Here is a 20,749-nt window from a genome sequence, read left to right as displayed (position 1 = left end):
TTCCTTGCCTTGTCATAAGGCAGGAACAATTTTTCTTTAGGTGGCAAAACTTATATTCTTTCTCACTTGAGCATAAATACTTGCATGGAAATCTCTGAATTAGGTGCAGGTTTGAGCTGCTTATCAATTCCTGCAGCCTCTCAGAATACCCATTTAGAGATGGTGCCATAAGTTGATCTTTGTTAGTCGTTCTCCCTCACTCTTTTAGTATCTTCTAGCTAGTTAAATAACAGCTGTCTTTAGTTACGCATTTATTTAATTCCTTAATTTCTTTTCTATCTAATGGAATTATCATTTGTTGGCAGTTCCTTACTGAACATTAGCTTTTTAAATATTCAGATAAAACGTAACTTGATTTTGTGCTAAACAATATGCTTTTTTCTTTTCATTTCAGTCGACGTGGCACAAGTCTAATGGAAGATGATGAAGAGCCAATTGTTGAAGATGTGATGATGTCATCAGAAGGGCGGATTGAAGATCTCAATGAAGGCATGGATTTTGACACCATGGACATAGACCTAGTAAGAAATTTACTTTCTTTTTAGTGGATTTTGGATTTGTATTTCTCCTTTTAAAGTAGGGTATTTGAATCAAATTTTCCTTTTGGTGAAACAGAAAAATCTTTCTTATTGATCTCTGCGTTCTTAAACGGCTGTGCCACTATCTGTATACAAGTGCCATCTGTTCAAACTGCCATACAAAAAGCAAGAATACTTCCTGTAATAATAATGTGGGAGATGAACATTTATCCCCTGTAAATTCCTACCCCTTGGAGAGTTCAGCTTCATTTATTATAGTTTAAAAACTCTTTTTTTCTGAAATTACAGTTAACACATTTATTTGCTTGCTTTCTAAAGCCACCATCAAAGAACAGGAGAGAAAGAATGGAACTAAAACCAGATTTCTTTGACCCCGCTTCAATCATGGATGAATCGGTAGGTTAACTTACTAAGAGGAAAATAACGTAAAATCAGTCTTAAGGTTACAATACTCTCTTACTCCAAATTTTAAATGGAAAGAATGCAATCTTTAGGTTGTCTTCATTAGCTTATTTTGGCAGACTGTTACAGGCAGTGAAATACTTTATGCTGTAATTCAGCTTCAAAAATTCTAAGGTAGTCAATGTTCTTTGCAAGTTTATAGGATTTTTGTTCTTAATACTTTATATGTAGCTATGTAAAAATCAAAAGCCTTTGAATCTGAGAAGAAAACACATCTGGTGTTGGAAAAGACCCTTGCAGAGGTTGGTAGCAAAAAGCTTCTAAAAAAAAAAATAAATTGTGCATACACAATATTTAAGGCAAGTTTTCTGTTGTGATGAGCTTAGTTGAGTGACTCTGATGTCATTATCAGTTGTCAGCATTGGATGGTTTGCGTTGTGGGTTTTGTTTTTCTTTTTTGTTGTTTTTTTTTTTAAATTGGCATATTTACTTTTGTGCATAAGTAAGATAATGGAGAAAATAGAGATAATACAGATATCTGTTTATAGAGATGAGAGGTATTTTTTCTTTCCATATAAAGTTTTAGGTCCAAAACATCCGAAGTCTGTAGTTTCTGCTTGCAGTTGCCCTTTTTTCCGACTTGATAAATCTGCAGTCTCTATTCTCTTTTAAAAATCTGCATGAGGGATTCCTTCTGTCTTGAACCACTTGTAATGTATGCAGCCATTTTTGACCTTGTGTAGCTGGTACAAAATTACACTGGAAATAACAAGCTGCAGCAAGCCAGCAGAGGACAGTGCAACAAGGCTTCCTGGGAATCTTGGACAGCTTGGTGGAATTTGGAAGACGGTTATGTATTTTTTTTACAGTATCGTTGCAGCGTGAACCTGTTCTTGTTATGGGAGAAAGAAGTCTGAAATACTGTTTCAAATGGAAATCCATATATTTTGTACCAGTAGGCCTTTGCTTTAGTAGTAATGAATCAGATTAGGTTGTGCATCTAGCTGTTGTGTGTTCTGTTCTTGAAGTAACATCAAGAAAGTATATCACCTGTTTTCTGACGTTCTGTTTTAAAATAGTTCTTCCCTTCCTTGATTTTTGATCGATCTGTGAAATACCAGTCCTTTTTTATCCTGACAATGCTGAAAATTTGGTCTTCTACAGGTGCATTTCATTGATTTCAGAAACCTTTCAGCTTTTCCGTTTCTAAAACTAATTAAGAATAGTTTTAATAGGTTTACTGTTAGCTAGGTTTCTTTCCTATTACTTTATTTCTCATTCGTCGTCCCCCGTGAGCCCAGGATTTGCTAGGCACTCCTTAGCTGCAGTGTGGGAGTATCGCCACATGATGGCAGCCGGTTACAGTCGCATTGCTCCGCAAGCTTTTGGAGCCCCTTCCGAGAGCATAGCGGTGGCCCGCCTGCCTGCCTCAGTATGCCAGCCCAAGCTGGGTGCTGCTCCTCTGCAAGGGGGCAGCAGTGGTGCACTGAAACGAGTTGGTACGGTCAAGGGGGCACCATCTAGCAAACCTTTGTCCCGGGCAGGGTGCGGCAAGGGTGGTGATCCTGGAAGCAGGACTGGAGAAAACAGCTGCATCACAGAACAGAGCTGCTCTTTAGCATAAACCCCACCTAAACGAATTTAACTGCCTAAGTGGGGAAAGCTCTGCTAATAGTTTAGGAGACAACCCCTATTAAATCAGAGCTGAATTTCTCTGTCAGTATTTTAAATGTAAAAAACCCAGTTTCATAAATGCAAAAAACCTTCTCTGAATAAAGTTAATTTACTTTATTCATATATTTATTTCAGAGGTCCATTATTATTGGAGTTGTTGCACTTGTTTTTAATAGACCTAGGCATAATAAAGCTGTTTAATTTATTCAGATGCACATGGTTTATGATCAAAATTTTAGTATGTCTTCTCATTTTTTGATGTGTCCAGTTATTGCTGGCACCATCATCTAATTCATCTAAAATGAATTTAATACCAAGAACAGTAAAAATGGGTTTGTAAACAGATAAATGTGAACAGCAGTGTTAAGGTTCAGGAAAATTAACTCTCTCATGGCTCTTTCTTATTTTATAAAGTCCTATAAAAGCTAGGACAGTCAAAAGATCTGGATCTTCTGAGGTTTTGGCATATCAGTGGTGATACCTACTTCCATTGGCATAGAAAGCTATATATGGCTTGCTCCCACATGGGAAGTGGAAACTGATTCTTCGTTTCAGGAAAGCTTTTTCTTCACTTAATCACACAGTCTCCTGAAGGACAGTATTTTGATTTTACTTGATTATTGTTTGATTTTTTTTTTTCCACTGTCTTCCTGACAGAGTTGAGATATTTAATAGGAAATACTAAGTTTGTGTCCTGGCTGGCTGCTGCGAGATGACCTGCTGTTTTTATGAACGCAGACACAGCAGCAGCGAGCATATAGAGTGTTTTGTCCCAGGCTTAGTTGCTGGAAACTACACACTTGATTTCAAGTTAAGGCCTATAGAATGCCATTGTCAAAGAAGTCTCAGTTAGGCAACTGACTAAAAATTATTTTGCAATTATTACCTAAAATAATTAAAGCACAGTCTTTATCACATTCCTACTGGATCTAGTTAATGTCAAGCGTGGGAAAAATATTTTCTAATGCTGAGGTGCCCTTTTCATATTATTACATAAATCAGTGTGGTGAATCTGGTTTGGAAGAAAAATAAACTTATAATGCCTTAACATATCTTGAAGTGTCTTAATCTTAAATCATATACTAATTGCTTTGTTTTTGTTAAATGTGTAGTAGACTACAAATTGACACCATTTCTAACTTTTTTTTTAGGTTCTTGGGGTGTCAATGTTTTAATACCAGAGCAGCAAATAAATCAGTGGTGAAGTCATTTTCTAAGTGGAAGAGGAAGTTTTTCAATACAAAATTGTGGTAGATACAGTGAAATTCTGAACAGATTTTTCTCTAAGGAGAATGACATGCTTTCAAGATCAAGTGCATTGAAGGGGCAGTTTTGTTTGCCTGAAAAAAAAGAAATGTAAAGGACAAGTAAACAATTTGAGGATAAGCTACACTTTTTGTTGGGGAAAAAAAAAATCAATATTTTATTTATGTGCTATCAGTTTATTTCCGGATCATAAGAACTATTCCCTCAGAGTTTTAATCTAACAGTCTGAGAGGTGTTTGGTACAGATTTGAGCCCCTCTCTATACATTTGCTGGCTATACTAAATAATCATGAGCTCTGCTGGATTGCTGTTTACATCCATGAACTGAAATAATAGGTGGATTGGTTTTCTTACAGTGATAGAACCAGAAGAGTGTCAGTATTTTAAATTAAATGCAAACTTCAGCAACAGAAGGTTTGTATTAATTAATCACGGAAAAAAAATACATAAAGCAGAATTTTAACAGCTTTTTAATCTAAAACACACTTTTATTCCAAAAGCTTCATGCTAGCCTTCTCAGAAGGGTCCATAAACTATGAACTACCAGAAAGTAACAGATCTCAGTCATGCTTGCCCATTACCAACCCTGAAAGTTTGCTTGTCCTTTAAGAAAAATGTAATGTTGTGAAATTCCTTCCAGTAGTGCCACTGTATTTTGTCTCCAAATAAAAGAAGCTTATTGTAGTATGTTTGCAGAAAAATTCTAAACAAAAATTATACAGCTTATTAGAGTGTGGGAATAGGGATCTAAATTTTAAATAAAATTATATATATATATAAATTGGTGCTGATTTTATAATTGCGCAGTTTGTTTAGTTTTTTCTTACTTTTAAATTCCAACTTAAAATTATGAGGTTTCAGAAATATATTGAAAGTTTAACAATGTTTAAAAATAGAAGAGCATGAGAATTCATGCTTTAAAAATGATTTTTAAATTTGTATTTTATATTGTTTTATCTATCTGTCTTTGCAAGCAGTCTTCAGGTTAAAGATACTTCTAACAGGTTACAGTACATTTCCTCTGTATGTAAATTAGATTGGATAATAGAAATTCATAAACAACCCATAATATTCTTTGAAAGCTAAGCTTTAAACTTCATTTTGTGTCCATTCACAAATAAATTCGGTCTAAAACAGAAAGTGGGATCTATGCCATTTTGACATCGACTCATTTTGCAAGGCTTAGGCAGCTAGACATCATTTTAAAGGAAATATTAACTTATATTACATATGTATATTTTTTGTCAGTTGTCTCTCAGTTCTTGAGGTATATTATTTTAATCATTCCATGCCTTAATATGCTTGCAATACAAGAATCTCCCCAAATGGGTGAATACAAAAAGGCTTCCTGTTTTTAGACTTCAGAAATTAAACATTCGGCTGTGGTAGCCAAAAACCATAGATTATCTAAAGGATCATGATAAAATATAATTATTTTACTAAGTCATGGGGTAACAACAAACTCAAAACTAGATCTGCCTAACTCATTTTACATAAATAAATACTCTCATGTCTAAAAGTACTGCCTATATTGTTTTTCACACCACTGCATTTAATAGAACTGCTGAGAGGACTGTATATATGATTTTAAACTTAAGTTGATTTTTCTTACTCTTGAAGGAGTGTTTCTTTGTGAAAGCAGTTCTTACAGCTTTGTTTTCAACCAGCTAAAAATGTTTTATATATTTACCTTAACCTGTTGTCCTCCACATTCTATTGTCCTAATTGTACTGTTTTCTGATTTGTATTTATGTCTTGAGACAGTAACTTTTTGAATAAAAATAAACCTACAGTATGTTGTATGTTTGATCTTTTTAAATCGGGGTTAGGGGAGGACAGTGAAGAAAGGGGTATGAGTAATGCAAATGTTATGTTTATAGAAATCAAAATCTTTTTCCATGTCTTTTAAGTGTTTGTCTCAGAGTTGGGATAATGTATGAAAAACTGCACTGTTTTATATTTGTAATAAATTGTACAAGTTTTTAAAATGTGAATAAAGCACTAATTGGGTAATAATTTAAAGTAGAAAAGTTAATGCAATCATGATTGTGTGAAATATGCTTTAATTTGAGATAAACTTGTTAAAAGAATTAGTGTAAATACAGAGTAAGCTTTTCAAGAGGTTTAGTACCTGCAAATAAAATTTTTAAAATTTGTATAGAACTTTTACATGCCAAGAAATCAATGGTTAATTATTTTTGTGTTATGTTTTTTAAAGGTGTATCGATAGCCTTTCTGTTGGTTTCTTTTTCCTATTAACTATTATCTGACATTATTCAGAATGCTTTTGATGCAGGCATTGGAGATACTGTATATAGTCCAATCGAAATACCACTAAAAGTGTACGCTACTTTCCATTTCTTACATTTACCATATGTCTGATAAACATTCTAAGCTTAATTGGCAAGACAGCAAGGAAATCAGGGGGAAAAGCCTAAACATCTCTTTGCCTCCCACTCCCCTCTCCTCAACTACTGAGCGGCTCTCGCCGTGTGTTGGAAACTCCTTTCTGTTACAAGGCTTTTTAAAGGAGTAATTTTAAAATCTTTAGAGATCATACTTTTAATCCTTGCTAATGTAACTTTGGATGGGGTTTTTTTATTACTATTATTACAAATGTTCATTTCTGTCTCCTAAATCCTGCTGTAAGTTCAATAGTATCTTGTGGAAAATGGTTTTAGTATGTTCTAAGGTTATAACACAAGGAAAATACCTTCATTATACAATGTAAAGTCTGTTCTAGTTATACCACTTTGGTACAAAAGCCTGTAAATGAAAGAAATTTGACTTCTGAAGAGGTATGTGATAAAAATGTAGAAAACAACAAACAATTCAGAGAAACTAAAGCCTGTCCTCTAGTTTACCAAAGAGGCCACAGAGAAGATATTGACAGAATGAAATTCAAAGGAATAGTCTTCACATATTCTGTAAAAAGTATTTCTTGATATTAAACAACCAAAGACAATATGTAAGAAGTTAGTGATTGCTGTTGTTTGTTTGTTTGGGTTTTTTTCCTTTGGATGGTGCGGTGCCGATTCCTGTAGCTTGTTAGAGCCAGTAACTCCCCATCTTCTCTAATCTCGGTATAACTAAGTAATTGCCTCTTTAAAATTTACTCCTCTCTGTTTTCCTGGCAGTTTATACAAACACTTGTCCTAGCATGGGATTTCAGGGTACCACTACTACTCACTTTTAATTTCCTGCCCATAAAAGGTCTACTGAGTTTTTTGAGATGCTTTGATGCACAATAGTGTTTTGCTGCTTTTCAACCTATATCTACCTTATTTTTTTTTTTTTTAATAGCCTGATGAATGTCATGGGCTTGTTCATTCTTCGAAGCATTTGTCAAAATTGTCAATTTGTGCTTCGGAATTCTTTTGATAAAACACAGATTGGTTCTTTAAAAATACACTCATTCCTACTTAACTGCTTTAATTTAATTTTCTTTAATTAGTTCTTGATACTGAAATGCAGCTTACGCCATGCCCTCATTTTTCATAATCGTAAGAAATCTCTAGTACTGAGATTGTTTAATTTTTGTTATTTATTGGCATCCAAAAGGGATCATATCTTTGAAGGTGAGTGATGACACGTACTTGGAAAACAAGGTAATGTAGGACAATACTATTCTATAATAATAATTCTATTAAAAAAGTAACAGTGTCGATCATGCCTGTTGTTTTCCTCAGCTGTCCTTCTCTCCTGTATCCCTTCTTCATGTTGCTGAGCTTTCTTGAATGTATTTCTTTGATTAAATCTTAATTTTCATATTTTTTAAAAGTTCTTAACAGCTAGACTTCGAGTCGTTACAGATTTTGTAAATGAGTGCCTGCCAACTAGAGATTCAGTTGCCTTTTTTGGGTTATGTTTTTTGTAGCTACTGCCAGATTTTATAGATGTAAATCATAGTGGCAGTACAGTGGTAAGAAGCTATAACCGTGCCCAGAAAAATGATCCAAAGCATGTTAAAGTGATTGGCTGGCTGGCTGACAGAATCCCGCATGAAAACTTCCCTGCTCTTCTAGAGAATATATACAGTTCTTTGTAATGTAATCATGCTTCCCAAAACTGATCGTGTAATTTCTGCTAAGCTTTTCCGAGCATTTTTTGATTGGAAAAGGAGAGGAAAGGCCATCGTATTTTGCCTATATTAACTATTTTTGTCAAAGAAAAAGCTGCAGTTACCAGTTTTAAAAGTGAAATTTGCGTTCAGCTGATAACAGCTTGAATTCTGCGCTTTTAGAAAAGCTATTTAAAAAAAATTAATACGGTAAACTATAAATGAAAATAATAAAACCTCTAGGGGTCCTAGAACATCTCAAATTAGGAAGGGGACGTGAAGTTGGTAGTTACTTCAATAAAGCATTCAAGTAATACAACAAGGTTTTGGAGAAATTGATTAATTGGCTTGATGAAGACAGTTTCTTGTGTGTTGAGGTGGGTAATGACAGGTCAGATCAATGCGAACAGCAGCAGTTTGTTTCAAGTTTGGTAGGCTGTGGACATGTCTTGGTGAATAAGTGACCAATGTCCTGTTTATTTCCATTCTTTGCCTTTGAGAGCCTTTTCTTTTCCTCCCCTTCCTATTTTTTTTTTCTGGATACTAATATTGTTATGATTTATTTGTCAGAATTTTAGCGGGGACGGTGTCCTTGTGCTTATTTAGCCCTTCTCTAGACGGCGCATTCGATGCATTTAACCTTAAACTTTTTTCCGTGTACCTTTCACAATTGCCTGTAACATCTGTCAACAGGCACTGTAAGGCAGCGGTTCCTTGGGAATTGACATGAACGCTGTGCCGTAGTTAGTGCAGCTCGTAGTTGGTTTGGCTGGGCTCAGAGCTGTGGTACGTGTGACGGGGCTCCATCTCGACCTTCTGATCTTGCGCTGCTCAGCCCGAGTATTCACCTGATGCGAGTGCTTCAGCCTTTGAGTGCTATGTTGGCAGCTCCACGTGAAACCCTCTTACTTACCACACCATATGGCCATTCCAGGAAGCCATGCAATTTGCTGTTGCTTTTTAAATAGCAGTTAAACCACAGTTCTTGAGTGACATACGCACAGATCTCTTATTATTTTAACACACTCTTTTCACAGGTTTATATTCTGTTTTCTTCTTTTTAGACTGCTGAACTCCACCAAAAGCAAAAAAGCAAACCACATCCACTTGTTTTTCGTATTGTGCACAAAAGCACGTAAAGATGTGGGACATCTTATATTTAGCCTGCTCTTTGTATTCTTCATCTTAAAATGCTCAGCTCTCTTTTACACAACTGTTCTTACATATCAACTGGCAAAACCTGTCTTTTCATTATTTCTGTTGCTGGCTTATAATCTTTTGAATCTTGAAAAGCAGGTTTTTTGGGGCGGTTTTTTAACTGAAGTCTTCCATTACAGCCAGGAATTGAAGTGCTCTGTGAAACCTAGCGTGGATTAGGGAAGTGGTTTTGTCAGTGAAAACGTGATCTTGTCATTTCCATCCCGTTTGAGGTACTGATGGTGTTACGGTTTAAGGGCATATTGTGTAAATGCTCGTAAGGAGAAGCCTACAGATTTGGACTATCAGTAGTTTTCCTTGTTTAGGAACTATTTTTTTTTTCTTGTTCATACCAATAGCTTGTAGTTGGTGAAAGCAGCTTGTTTGAAGTGCCATGAAGCTAAAAGGAACAGATGTTCTATTTAAAGTTGCTTTCATTACAAATTCTCTCTCTTTTTTTAACCTTGCAACACTTCATCTTCTACTTCAGAACGACTTTTAACTTGCATAGTTCCCCAGCTCACCTGGGTTGGATTTGTAGATCTGACACAAGTGGCGCCCTGTAGAACAGAGAGACTGCCAAGGACGCGGTATCAGCTGTTTGCATTACCTTCCTTTTCCTGGGATTTGAGTTAACCAAGCAGAACAGGTTGGTTGGTTGGTGCGGCACGCTACTGATTTGCCACAGATCGTGACAGATCCACAGATTTTGTGGATTTAGGCAGTTTAGAAGCATCGTCTCTTCACATGCTGTTCCTTTAGTTAACAGTATTAGATTTAGGTCACTTGATCTGTTGTTCAAAAGGTGTGTCTTTCAGACTTTTCTTAAATCCCTACCCACAAGGGAAGTCAGATTTCATTTTTTTTTAAATTTGATTTGCTGCTCCTCTCTTATTCATTTACCAGAAATGAATGATACGTGGCGAGGTCCAGAGAACCAAACCACACCGCTCAGTGACGTATAATCAAAGACGTGGTGACTTGTGTTCCCCAGGGCTCAGTATTGGGGCCAGTTCTGTTCAATATCTTTATCAATGATCTGGACGAGGGGATCGAGTGCACCCTCAGTAAGTTTGCAGACGACACCAAGTTGGGCGGCAGTGTTGATCTGCTCGAGGGTAGGAAGGCTCTGCAGAGGGACCTGGACAGGCTGGATCGATGGGCCCAGGCCAACTGTATGAGCTTCAACAAGGCCAAGTGCCGGGTCCTGCACTTCGGCCACAACAACCCCATGCAGCGCTACAGGCTTGGGGAAGAGTGGCTGGAAAGCTGCCTGGCGGAAAAGGACCTGGGGGTGTTTTTTTTTAAAAAACGGGTAGATGAGGCGCTTAGGGACATGGTTTAGTGGGCATGGTGGTGTTGGGTTGACGGTTGGACTCGATGATCTTGGAGGTCTCTTCCAACCTTAATGATTCTGTGATTCTATGACTTGGCAGGATGGGTCTTGCGGGTGGATAACGACTCCTGTTCTGCAAAACACAAACACACGTGTGCACAAATCACAGCACCGGATCTAGTTTACACCAGCGTAACGTGGATCTGGGGAACAAGATACTCTGACCAGTCAGCATGTCAGGCCCTGGCTGACAGCTTGGCCACAACGTGGTTCCTCCTCAGGCTCTGCCTTCTACATGGTGTCAGTCGTGTGTGGTGCCCATCTCCTCTCTGAAGGGGTAATTAATTATTATTCCTATGTTAGCTTGTCACCAAGCTGCCGCTGGCCTTGCCAGTCCTGTAACCCTGGATCGGCCACCCTCTGACTCCACCAAAAAGAATACCAAACAAGTTACCTTTGCTGTCCAGTTCATTTTAAGTTGATTAGTGTGGTCAGCTTGAGTGGGCAAATGCAGTCAGGCCTCAATGTTAGAGAGAGAAACCGGCTTGGTTTTGGGCCAAGGCTTTCAGACCATTGTATTCTAGGAATAAAAAGACGGATTTGATGCATCAGCACAACGTACGCCTCTTACCCCTGTAGGGCTTGCTGGGGGAGAGGAGTGGGGACATTTATACCGCTAACGTACCTGAGACACCTTTTTCAAAAAACTCGGAAGATCAGAAGTAGTCCTAACTCATTCCTACTTAGTTTTTGAACAAGTCCTCCTGCAATGAGGACTGAAAATGTCACTGCTTTTACTCTCCACTCTCGGCCTGGATTTAGAAGGCCCCTCTTACTCCACTCTGTATGTAACTGGTCAGGAGAGTGATACAAGTCCGTTGCTGTCTCCGTCCTCGGGCGCTGCTGTAGGTAATGGAAAGTGGACAGAAGTGTTTGTCTGGGGGTATTGAAATGGCAGCCAGGCAGACACCGAGACACCTTCTTCCACCTGCATACGTTGAACAGGATGATGATTTTCTGAATTTAAGAACAGTGATTCTTTCTTGTAATGATAGAACTCTTCCGTACAATTTTAAGGTACAAAGGAATGCGCGTGTTACAGGAATTTGGACTGAATGATTTGGGGAACTGAGCCTTGTCTTTCAAGGCAGATGCATATCATTAAGTAAACTGATGTTTGTGGTACAGCTGATTACAAAGAATTCTGCTTTCAAAGGATGATGCTAGCAATTATGCAAAGTAAAGCTCAAGTTAGTAAATCCGTGCAGAAACTATCAAATCAGTATGATAGTTTCAAAGTGATGCCTTGTAGCTTTTGCAAAAGTCAAAGTATTAATTCTGTTTTCATTCTAGTGACATAGCATTTAGGGGTGAGATTTCCCTGTCTTGGTATGAGAATCAGATCTGGATAGATAATTTGTGGTAACTTACTCATTGAATTTGCCCTCTTTGATTTGTTCAAACATTGGGTGTTTTTTCAGTTACTTCTATTTCTGGTGCTGCTATCCCTGGCTGAGAGTCAGGTATTTTTTTTTCTGCCACCCTTCCAAAATACAGGGAGCTTTTCTTGTTATCTTTGGTCCCTATTCTCTTTTTTTTAATACATACATCCTGTTTGGAGAACCAAGGCTTTTTAACGCTGTTCCAGCTCTTGACACCTAACACATTACTGAGTGAAGATAACCTTCATATTAGCAGACAACTTGAGACTTTTGTTTAAGACAGCCCCTCGTCTCCAACCAGATTGAGGAAAAGTTGCAAGTATTTGTTTATGACATCCAAAATGTTGTTAAAGCAACAAAATGTTACAGCATCCAACCTGGTTATAATTTTTAATAAGATTGTAGAATGATAGAAATGCTGATTGGAAAGGATCTGTAGAGATCATCTAGTCCAGCATCCCTCTGAAAGTTTAAGTCAGCTTAAATGGAACAGGTTTTCGTAGCTGAGCCTTAAACACTGTGAAGGACGGCGGTAACCTGCTGCACTACCCTCCTGGCTACGAAGTTTTGTGTGCGTCCCAGCTGAGCGCTCTGAGCCACAGCTCTTTCCCCGTCCATATCGCTTGCCCCAGCCAGGAGGAGCCTGACTCCGCGGTGTTGGTAGCTGGCCTGCAGGAGCTGAGCTGCTGGGCGGCTGCCCCCGTTTGCCAGCCCGCACAGCCTGGTTCCCTTGCCCTCTCCAAGTAGGTCATGTGCCCTCTGCTGTGACCCTCTCGTAGCCTCTGCTGGGCTTTCCCAATTCCTCACACTCCTCTTGAACTGGGGGCCCAGCAGTCAACACGCTACCCCAGGCGTGACCTCGCCGGAGCAGAGGACCGTAACACCTCAACCTGCTGGCCAGGCAGGCTGCCGTGAAGAAGTGGAAGATCATCTTCAATCTACTTAAGCCAGGATCAAGCAATTTTTACTTTCAGCTGACTCTCGGCAGGCATTTCCAGAATTATGAGGCAAATATATTTTACTGTACATCGTATTAATATATCAGTACTTGAGGGACTATTTAATATTCCGTGTATGCCTGTTTAGTCGCTCGATCTGCATGAGCAGAGATTTACTCTGCCGGAATGAGGGGTGCTGGTCTGGAGAGGTGCGGTGCCTCCCTGGCCCCGCAGCCTGCCCGCTCCCGGCAGGCAGACTGCTTTCCATCGGGCTAACGAGTACAGGAAGACTTACATGTATTAAAATGATCTTCTTTCTTTCAAATATTTCCAGTTAACTCTGATGCTTGTGTGTAAACTCCAAGTATAGCACCTTACAGTAGCAGAGCATAAAGGGTGTGGTGTGGCACGTCCCCTTCTGCAGGGCCCATCCGTCTGCACGTACGCAGCCTGGATGTTTCTTTTGGCTAGAATTGGTCTGATCCCCCTGACGCCGATGTCGCTGCCGTGCCTGGTTCACGGCTATCTGCAGCCTGGGATAAGGTCTCTGGGATTGGGTTGTGTGGGGTCGTCCCCTTCCCGTGTCCGTCCCCCCCACTTTGTACCTGCAGATCTTCACGAACTGTAAATCTCTAAAAGAACATACAAATAAGCAGAGCTGTTCTTGTTGCTTCATGGTAACAAAAAAATTAATCATTTATTCAGAGGAAAGAAGGTCATGATAAGCCACTCCAGGGTGAAGATAAAATTGGTTAACAAGACTTCATAGAGAAGAATAATGGCGATGAAGAAAATAACCTTCTTAAAGGATACTTCAGGGTTTGTAATGTGAGAGCAGGGCTGAGGCTTCTTCACCGTGTTTTGCAGACTATGTGTGTGGACTTCATCTTTCCCCCATGTCACTTGAGGCCTGGGAGCTGTCGGAGGGCGCTGTGAAGGGGTGCGTGTGTAGGTGTCTGACCGATCCCGGGAGCGCTGTTTTCGGTACGAAGTGCTTAATGCTCCTCTCTCCTGAGAACAGCTCTGTAGTGTGCGCCAGCAGCCTTCACCTCTGCAGAGGCTTTCACCTTTCAGCGGGTGGAGGATTACCTCTGTGTTAATGAACAAAATGGCAAGGACTTTTGGAGCTGAAAGGAATTAATTGCTAGATTAAAATGGGCTGAGTTCTCTGTCTTAGGAAAATATGTTAGGAAAATATTAAACTACAGGAGCCTCTAATAAAAACACAGGAGCCGGCAGAGTAGAAGGGTAAAACAGGAGATGTTTACATGGTTTTAGTGGCTGAGAAATTTGAGAGCAGATTGTACTTTCCAATACTGTCAGGATATGATTTACAGATGTTCTGGTTTAGATGTGTAATGGAAAATATGTTTTAAGTGCTGGAGCGTCACTGTGGTGAAGACTGCTGTACTTCCCACTGGAGAAAAGGTCAGGTAAGTGATGTTCGGCTCCTGGGGAGAGGACTTCATCGTTCCCTCGTTTGGCCAGAAATTTGGGGAAGAGAATACTTTTTGTTCAGGCTTAAGCGCAACGTAAATGTAGCGAAACTTATTCTAGGACCCAAAATAGCCCAGAAGTGTAAGTGGTGGTGCATTATGCTGTGCAGATACTCTTTGTCTTCTCTCATAGTTCCTCCAGTAGCCTGATAGACACCTGGGCCTCCACAGTGTGAAGTGATCCGCTCCAGTAGCGGGATCATCTTGCTGGTTTTCAAGAGATATGTGGCCACCAGAAGGGCTCCCTTAAGAGACTCGAACCACAACACGAATTCCCCACTCTCACCATAATGACTTCTGGGGAAGTATTCAGGCTTGTTTCAGGTCCTTATAACACACGTTGTTATGGATCAGTGGGGTTTGAATGCTGTCTAAGCTGGCTATTCCATCTCCATCACAGGGACCACTCTCTCTTCCCTGTTTCTCCTGTAGGGCCCTTCTCAAGACAATACTCAGTTAACAGGAGGTCCTCACCGTAGTGGAGTGGTCTCTAGTTGGGGCTTTGGGAAGAGGCTCTTTCAGAATCATCAGGAAAAAAAAGCGTATCAGAAGCTCTCTTGGACTGTTTTCTCTCTACTAGTGTGTCTTACTGTGTCCTCTCAGTGGCCCTCCAGCTAGAAAGAAAAATAAATTCAAAGGTCTGTGTGTGTTCCGCAGGAATTGGGGATGGAAGTTCCACAGAAGCCAGTCATCCAACTTCCCGTGTTTTCCCCAAATTTCCTTCTTCTTCGAGTCTCTCTTCTGAATGGATTTGTCATGGCTGCAAAGTTTTTCAACCTGGAAAATACTGATATAGTTCCACGGCCCCCCTTTTCTTGCTGCCTGACTTAGCAGTAGGGTAGATGCCTTGCAGCGTGGTGTCGGGGAGCGCCCACCCTCGCAGCCAGCACCCGTCACCCTGGCCCCCACCATGGCATCTCGAAGCAGCAGGCACTGTGAAGTGGATACCAGTAAAGCATAAAAGCAGTAACATGAGTAACCACATGGCTACTGCCATGTGTTAGATGATGACATAAGATATACAGGTATTTCGTTTCATTAATGGCAGTTAATCAGTTCTTTTCAGTCTTGGGTATGAAATCGAGAGCCTATCCAAAGTGCTGTCCTTGACTCTTTACTGCCTTACTTAACTTTTCTTCCCCTGAAATTGTTATAGTTTCTTAACTCATTAGACATTTGCACAATTAATTGTCAAACGTGTTCTTGGCATAGTGAAAGACACACCCCCACCCCCCCCCCCCCAGTTTTTATTTAAAATTTGAATAGTTTTAAACTGGAATTTATTTGACTTTGCATTCAGCTCCTGAGCTGGTGTCAGGACCTAGGTAATGCCGACTCCTGCACCAATTAGGACTAATCAATGTAATTTAAAAAGGAATTTAGGATCTATCAAATCTGATATGTTTTCCACTAAATAATGAATGTTTCTATCTCCACCCTCTCTCAGTGGTAGTTGAAGTCTCCTTGGTGCTGTAGATGGATTTGTTTTAAGCCAGGCTAAAACTCTGCAGGCTCTTCTTCCAATCAGCGAGGCACTTTTACAGCGATAAAAAGAAATGCTAGAGAAGTGGGAGCAAAAGCACCTTCTTCCTTGAGGAATGATCATAAAACCTTGGATGAATCAGTTTTCTTTGCCTCCATTTTACACTTCATGTAACTGGCTCCGTAAGCCTGATTTGTGCTTGTCAGCATCTGTTCAGTGTCGCTGTGTGGAGCCTCGTGGCTGTGGGAGCTGAGCTGGTGGCTCAGCATCCGTGTGCTCGCCGGGGCCAGCGCCGAGGAGGGGGGTCTGGGCTGGGGAGCCATGGAGGAGAGAGCAGTTTACTGGAGATGGACCAGGTGTGGCTGGGGGGCCGTGGCAGCACGGGAATGGGTGTCCTCTTCGTCAGTGGGGCAAACCGAGGCCCAGGAAAGCCTCCGCTGTGCCAGAGAGAGGATGACTCTGCCGGTGGGTCCTCACTCCAGGGATGCTTGGAGGGTTTTCAAACTGCTCCTTGGTGCCCTCCTTGAAAGGATGTGCCAGACGGTGGTAGTGCTCTAGGAGGGGCTTGTGTTGGAAGCTTTCTGTGTAGATAAATTCTCACCACCCTATGACATCAAATTCAGAGGTCGAGAGGCTTCTGCTTATCTTAAGAGATGCCGTGTGTTAAGCAGGGCAGTTTCTCACAGCAGGACATTAAAGGTTCTGCAGTGCTCTGGGTGCAGCAGAGATGGAGGTGCTGGAGGGCGGGGTGGGGGTTTGAGCTTCTCCCGAGAATGGTTTCATGGGCTGTCTCCTTGGGACCACAGGTCTGGTGCTGCCCCATCTTACACCAGGTAGAGCATTTCTACGGGGGAGCTGTGGATGTGAACATCCAGAGACTCACGCGAGGAGAGGGTTGGGTACTTGCTCAGCAGGTGATGTCGGCTGCTCGATACACTCCAAAGTGGAATTTTAGCAAAACCAGGATACTCTGTCACTGCAAATGCTTGACAGAAGGCTGAGCTGCGGGGACCGCAGAGCAGGTGTCTGACTTACAGACGTCTTCTCCGGTGCCAGAACGGTGTCTAAGCCGTTGGACAAATTTGCTGGAATCATTGTAGTATCTTGCCATATTGGTGAAGTCTGTGATTCTCTGCAAGGCTGATGGAAGCCACATGGAGCCTCTCACCTAAATTGTCACTTCCTAATCATCTCTTTCAGTGTATCACAAAAGACCACCTTCTACAGCTTTTAAAAGTTTATGTGCAAATTAAAATCAACCTTCCTCTTGAACAAGTGCTGCATACGTATATCTGAATAACGCAGTGTCTCGCAGCCGAGCAGAACACAGATGTTCTAAATTTGGGGTTTATTTCACAACATACAGGCACATTCGTACAAAAGCAGCGTCACACAATGGTACCGAGGGCCCTCCACGGACAGGAGGGGATGCTACAGCCCCTTTCCAGTGGCTTCCCAACTTCTGGGAGCCCACCCAGCACAGAAGCAGTGATGTGCCAGAGCCTCACAACCTCAGGACAGATGGACAAGAAACAGGGGGTGGGAGAAGAGGGACAGCAGCAGATTCACCTACCAACTGGCTTTGTTAATTTAGGAACCTTTGGACTCCTTTTTGCTGTTTTTCTGCAGCACGGTGGAGATCTGTGTGTGACTTACATCCACAAACGAAGGTGGGGAGTGCTAGAGGTACAGGGTTGTACACCAAAAAAACCAACGTGATGTGAAGCGTGAGATCATGGGGTGAGCTGTGGGCTGGGCTGCGTGGTCACAGTGAGCTGGAATCTCTTGTACTTGTGTTTGGGGGGATGGACCTGGAAGTAGAGAAGAGGAGGGATGGGAACCAAGGAGAGAGAGAATGAGATATACAGGTTAGGAAAACAAAATACCAAGGGGGGAGGGGGGGACGACACAGGAAACTTGTTAATACTAGTCAAGCTGGTTATCTGGCAATTAGGTGGACTTCTGCATGTCGCAGGAAAAGAAGCTGTAAAGGAAAATGAACCTGCCAGCAAGTGGAGAGCGATGTGATTGAGGAGGAAGCTGCTGGTGCCGCTCTATAAAATCTGGGCTTTGAAGGAAACTGCAGTGTTGGGTGGAAAATCTGAAGTCACTAAAATGGAAAGGAAGAGGAAGTCACAGAGCTACGCAGAAGGCAAAAAGCTCTGCAGAAACCTGATCGTTGATGCTGAGACCGCAGGAGCCCTGCTCAGGTAGGTGAAGGCAGGAAAGGCAGCTCCTGCCTGCACGAGAAAGGGCCCCTTTGGCTGGGAAAGCTTCCCCTGGCAGCAGGGCTGTAATGCTCACCACAGTTGGCCTCTTGCAGGTTTTTGAAGCTCTTCCATCACAAAATCCCACATGTATTGGATGAATGAGAGGGCCCCTGTCTCGCTGGTTGTAGGTCTTAGTCCAAACCCCAGCGGGCGAGAGAAAAGCTTGTCCGACGAACGTACCGGGCTCTGGCTCTGCTCCAGGCTCGCAGACCCTGAGCGCTGTGTGATCCCACAGGAGAATATTCAGCCCTTGTCGGAGCCCAAGACGCGTTTGCTGGCGTTGCGGGGTCCATGGGCACAGCCCCTCCTGCCAGCGAGCGCGGCTGGTTTGAGCCTCCCCGCGTGTGTGGAGCCTTTCCTGGGAGGTCTCCTGGCGCTGGTGCGGTGTGGCTAAGGGCAGCGATTGCAGATGGCCCCAATCCCACAACCAGACGACCGTGGGCAGGCAGCTGAGACCTGGGTGGAAACCAGAGATTGCAGATTTCCAGTGTGCAGGGTTTGCAGCAGGAGGGGCTTGTGCCCCCTCCTTGCAGTGTCTCTTGGCTCCTGCTTGTCCCCTTCGCTCTTCCACGCAGCCACAGGCAGCCTCTGCCTCTGCAAAACCCTGAAACCTGTGACGAGCTGTGCACGCTGCCAAGAGCTGAGGAGACCATATCATTGTGGGATTGGCAGGTTTTATTGATCTGCTTAAAATGCAAGTGCATACGGGAATATAGGAACCCTGGGAGGGCGATGATAGGAGCTGCGATGTTTTCTCCAGCCAGCACAGACCATAGATTAGCACAGATCAAATGCTAAATTTTGGCTGTCTGATTTCACGACATCAGATAAGGAATCCATCTTGTATCTAAATGAATGGTTTTATCCTTCTGGATTAAGTATAATACGGCACATAATGTAATACCCGCTGTTTCACAGTGAGGTTAATCAGACCTTTCCTTGGTGCCGCAGGGCACCGAGCAGGAACCTGGGAGTTTGTTCTGCAGGATACGGGCGCCTTGGCCTCCGTCCTCATCCCTGTGCTGGCAGCGGGGGAAAGGACTTGACTCCACTGCGCTGATGGTGCTGCTGCTTCCTCCAGGTACAAGGAAAAAAAACCCTAATAAAATGAGCAGCAGCATTTTTTTCTCTTTTTTTTTTTTTTTTAAGAAAGAAGTGAGATGATTTAGAAATTGATTAGTGAAACATCTCCAGCCCAGCAGTTAGATCTCTCTTTGTTGGGGAGAAGAATAGTGTTTTCTCTCCCTGACAGCATCCTGCTGTGCCCACAGGCTGTGCCGCGCTCCCTGCAGCGCCCGGGGGCTGCCCCCGGGGTGGGCGAGGGCCCACTCATGTTCTCACCGACTGAGGGCTGTGCGAGGAACACGTGGAACAGGACCCAGCCGGCAGCTCTCCATTTCCAGCCCGCTCCACGGGAGGAAAGATTTAGGTCTTTCCTGAGAAACAGGCTGCGGGTTGGTGGAAGAAAGGCTTCAAGTGGGGAAGGCTGGAGGGTGCTGTCCCCAGGACACAGTATTTGGTGGGGACGGGCAGATCAGTCCCTGCCACGTACCTCCTGACACTCATACTCTGCGGGGCTGGGCTGGGCTCCGTCCTGCGGGCGTCTGTCTGTCCATCCCACGTGGTCCAGCGCAGACGTCTGTCCTGCTTTTCGTGCCCTGGAGCCTGGATGTGAATACTCCCACCCCCTCGGCACAGGGCACGGCCAGCCGGCGAGGAAACCCTCAGTCCTCTGGGTTTGTGAGAAAAGTCTGTGGAAAGGTTTTATGGCCTTTCCTGACAGTTCTGGGAGGGGGAGGGGGAAAAAAAAAGTGTGAATTTTTTGGGGAAAAAAGTTTCCTTCTTACTATGGGATACACCAGCCTTTCAGGCACTTGAGTAAATGCTTATTCTGGTGAACTGGTCATGCTGCATCTCTGCGATCAAACTGAAGTGGTTTGAGCTGGGTCACTAACAAAAAAATGGATATTTGCATTTCTGTTTCAAACTGTGTTCAAAGCACCGGGCGCGAGAGAGATGGCACTTGGTGAGCGATGACTGTGTGTCATCGCTTGGCACGTGACTCACGTCTGCCTCGTGCTTTTATGCCAGATTTCCAAAAAGGCCCATCACTCGCCTGGGGATGGGTTTTTAAAAGTGCATCATCTAATTCAAGTGCAAAGCAGATGAACAGTCTTATAAATGTGATCAGTCATTCGTGTGCTTAAGTCAGAGCACTATCTCTTTGAAAATCCACATACCTGTTCATCTTCAAACAGAGCTGCTAGGTCCTGGGTTTTTGCCCCAGTTTGTTTATTTTTAATATCTACCTGCTAGTACGGCTGCACGCCACCCTTAAATGCCAGGGGAGAAAACACGTGCAGCCTTGCTGGTGAGAATGTCTTGGGAAAGCAATGTGATTTGTGTTTGTGTGCGAACAGTGACTAAATTGAAGTGTAAATAAGGGTTCAGACTGTATAAATCTGACACTGCAGTAGGTGCTGCTCGGTGGTAAATCCGTGTGTCCTGTGTCCCAGAGGGAGGAGGCGGCAGGACGCTGTCTTGGCTCCGTCTTGCTGCAGAGTGGAACCAGCGGGTGAGGAAGGAAGCAGCGAACACATAAATGTCCCCGGGGTGAGAGTTTCGCCTCTTTGCAATTGGGGTGTC

The 20,749-nt window shown here is 42.5% G+C and overlaps 1 protein-coding gene across 3 annotated transcripts in view; it reads left to right on the top strand.

Annotated features, from left to right (window-relative positions):
- STAG2 (stromal antigen 2) overlaps positions 1-6,853 on the top strand; it is a 42,177-nt gene extending 35,324 nt beyond the window's left edge. For 2 of the 3 annotated variants that reach the window (XM_009330746.1, XM_009330738.1), the window contains exons 30-32: positions 395-521; positions 858-935; positions 3,767-6,853. In XM_009330746.1, coding sequence (XP_009329021.1) covers positions 395-521; positions 858-935; positions 3,767-3,790 — 229 coding nt within the window. In that variant the 3' untranslated portion in view covers positions 3,791-6,853. Of the gene's footprint in view, positions 1-394; positions 522-857; positions 936-1,521; positions 2,882-3,766 lie in introns of those variants that run through there. The other variant, XM_009330730.1, reaches the window with a different exon arrangement.
- The last annotated feature ends 13,896 nt before the right edge of the window (positions 6,854-20,749 follow it).

This window comes from Pygoscelis adeliae, unplaced genomic scaffold, assembly GCF_000699105.1.
Source record: "Pygoscelis adeliae isolate BGI_AS28 unplaced genomic scaffold, ASM69910v1 Scaffold100, whole genome shotgun sequence".
Lineage (NCBI taxonomy): Eukaryota > Metazoa > Chordata > Aves > Sphenisciformes > Spheniscidae > Pygoscelis > Pygoscelis adeliae.
The sequence above is the reverse complement of the archived record's forward strand: the minus strand, read 5'-3'. Positions and strand labels throughout refer to the sequence as shown.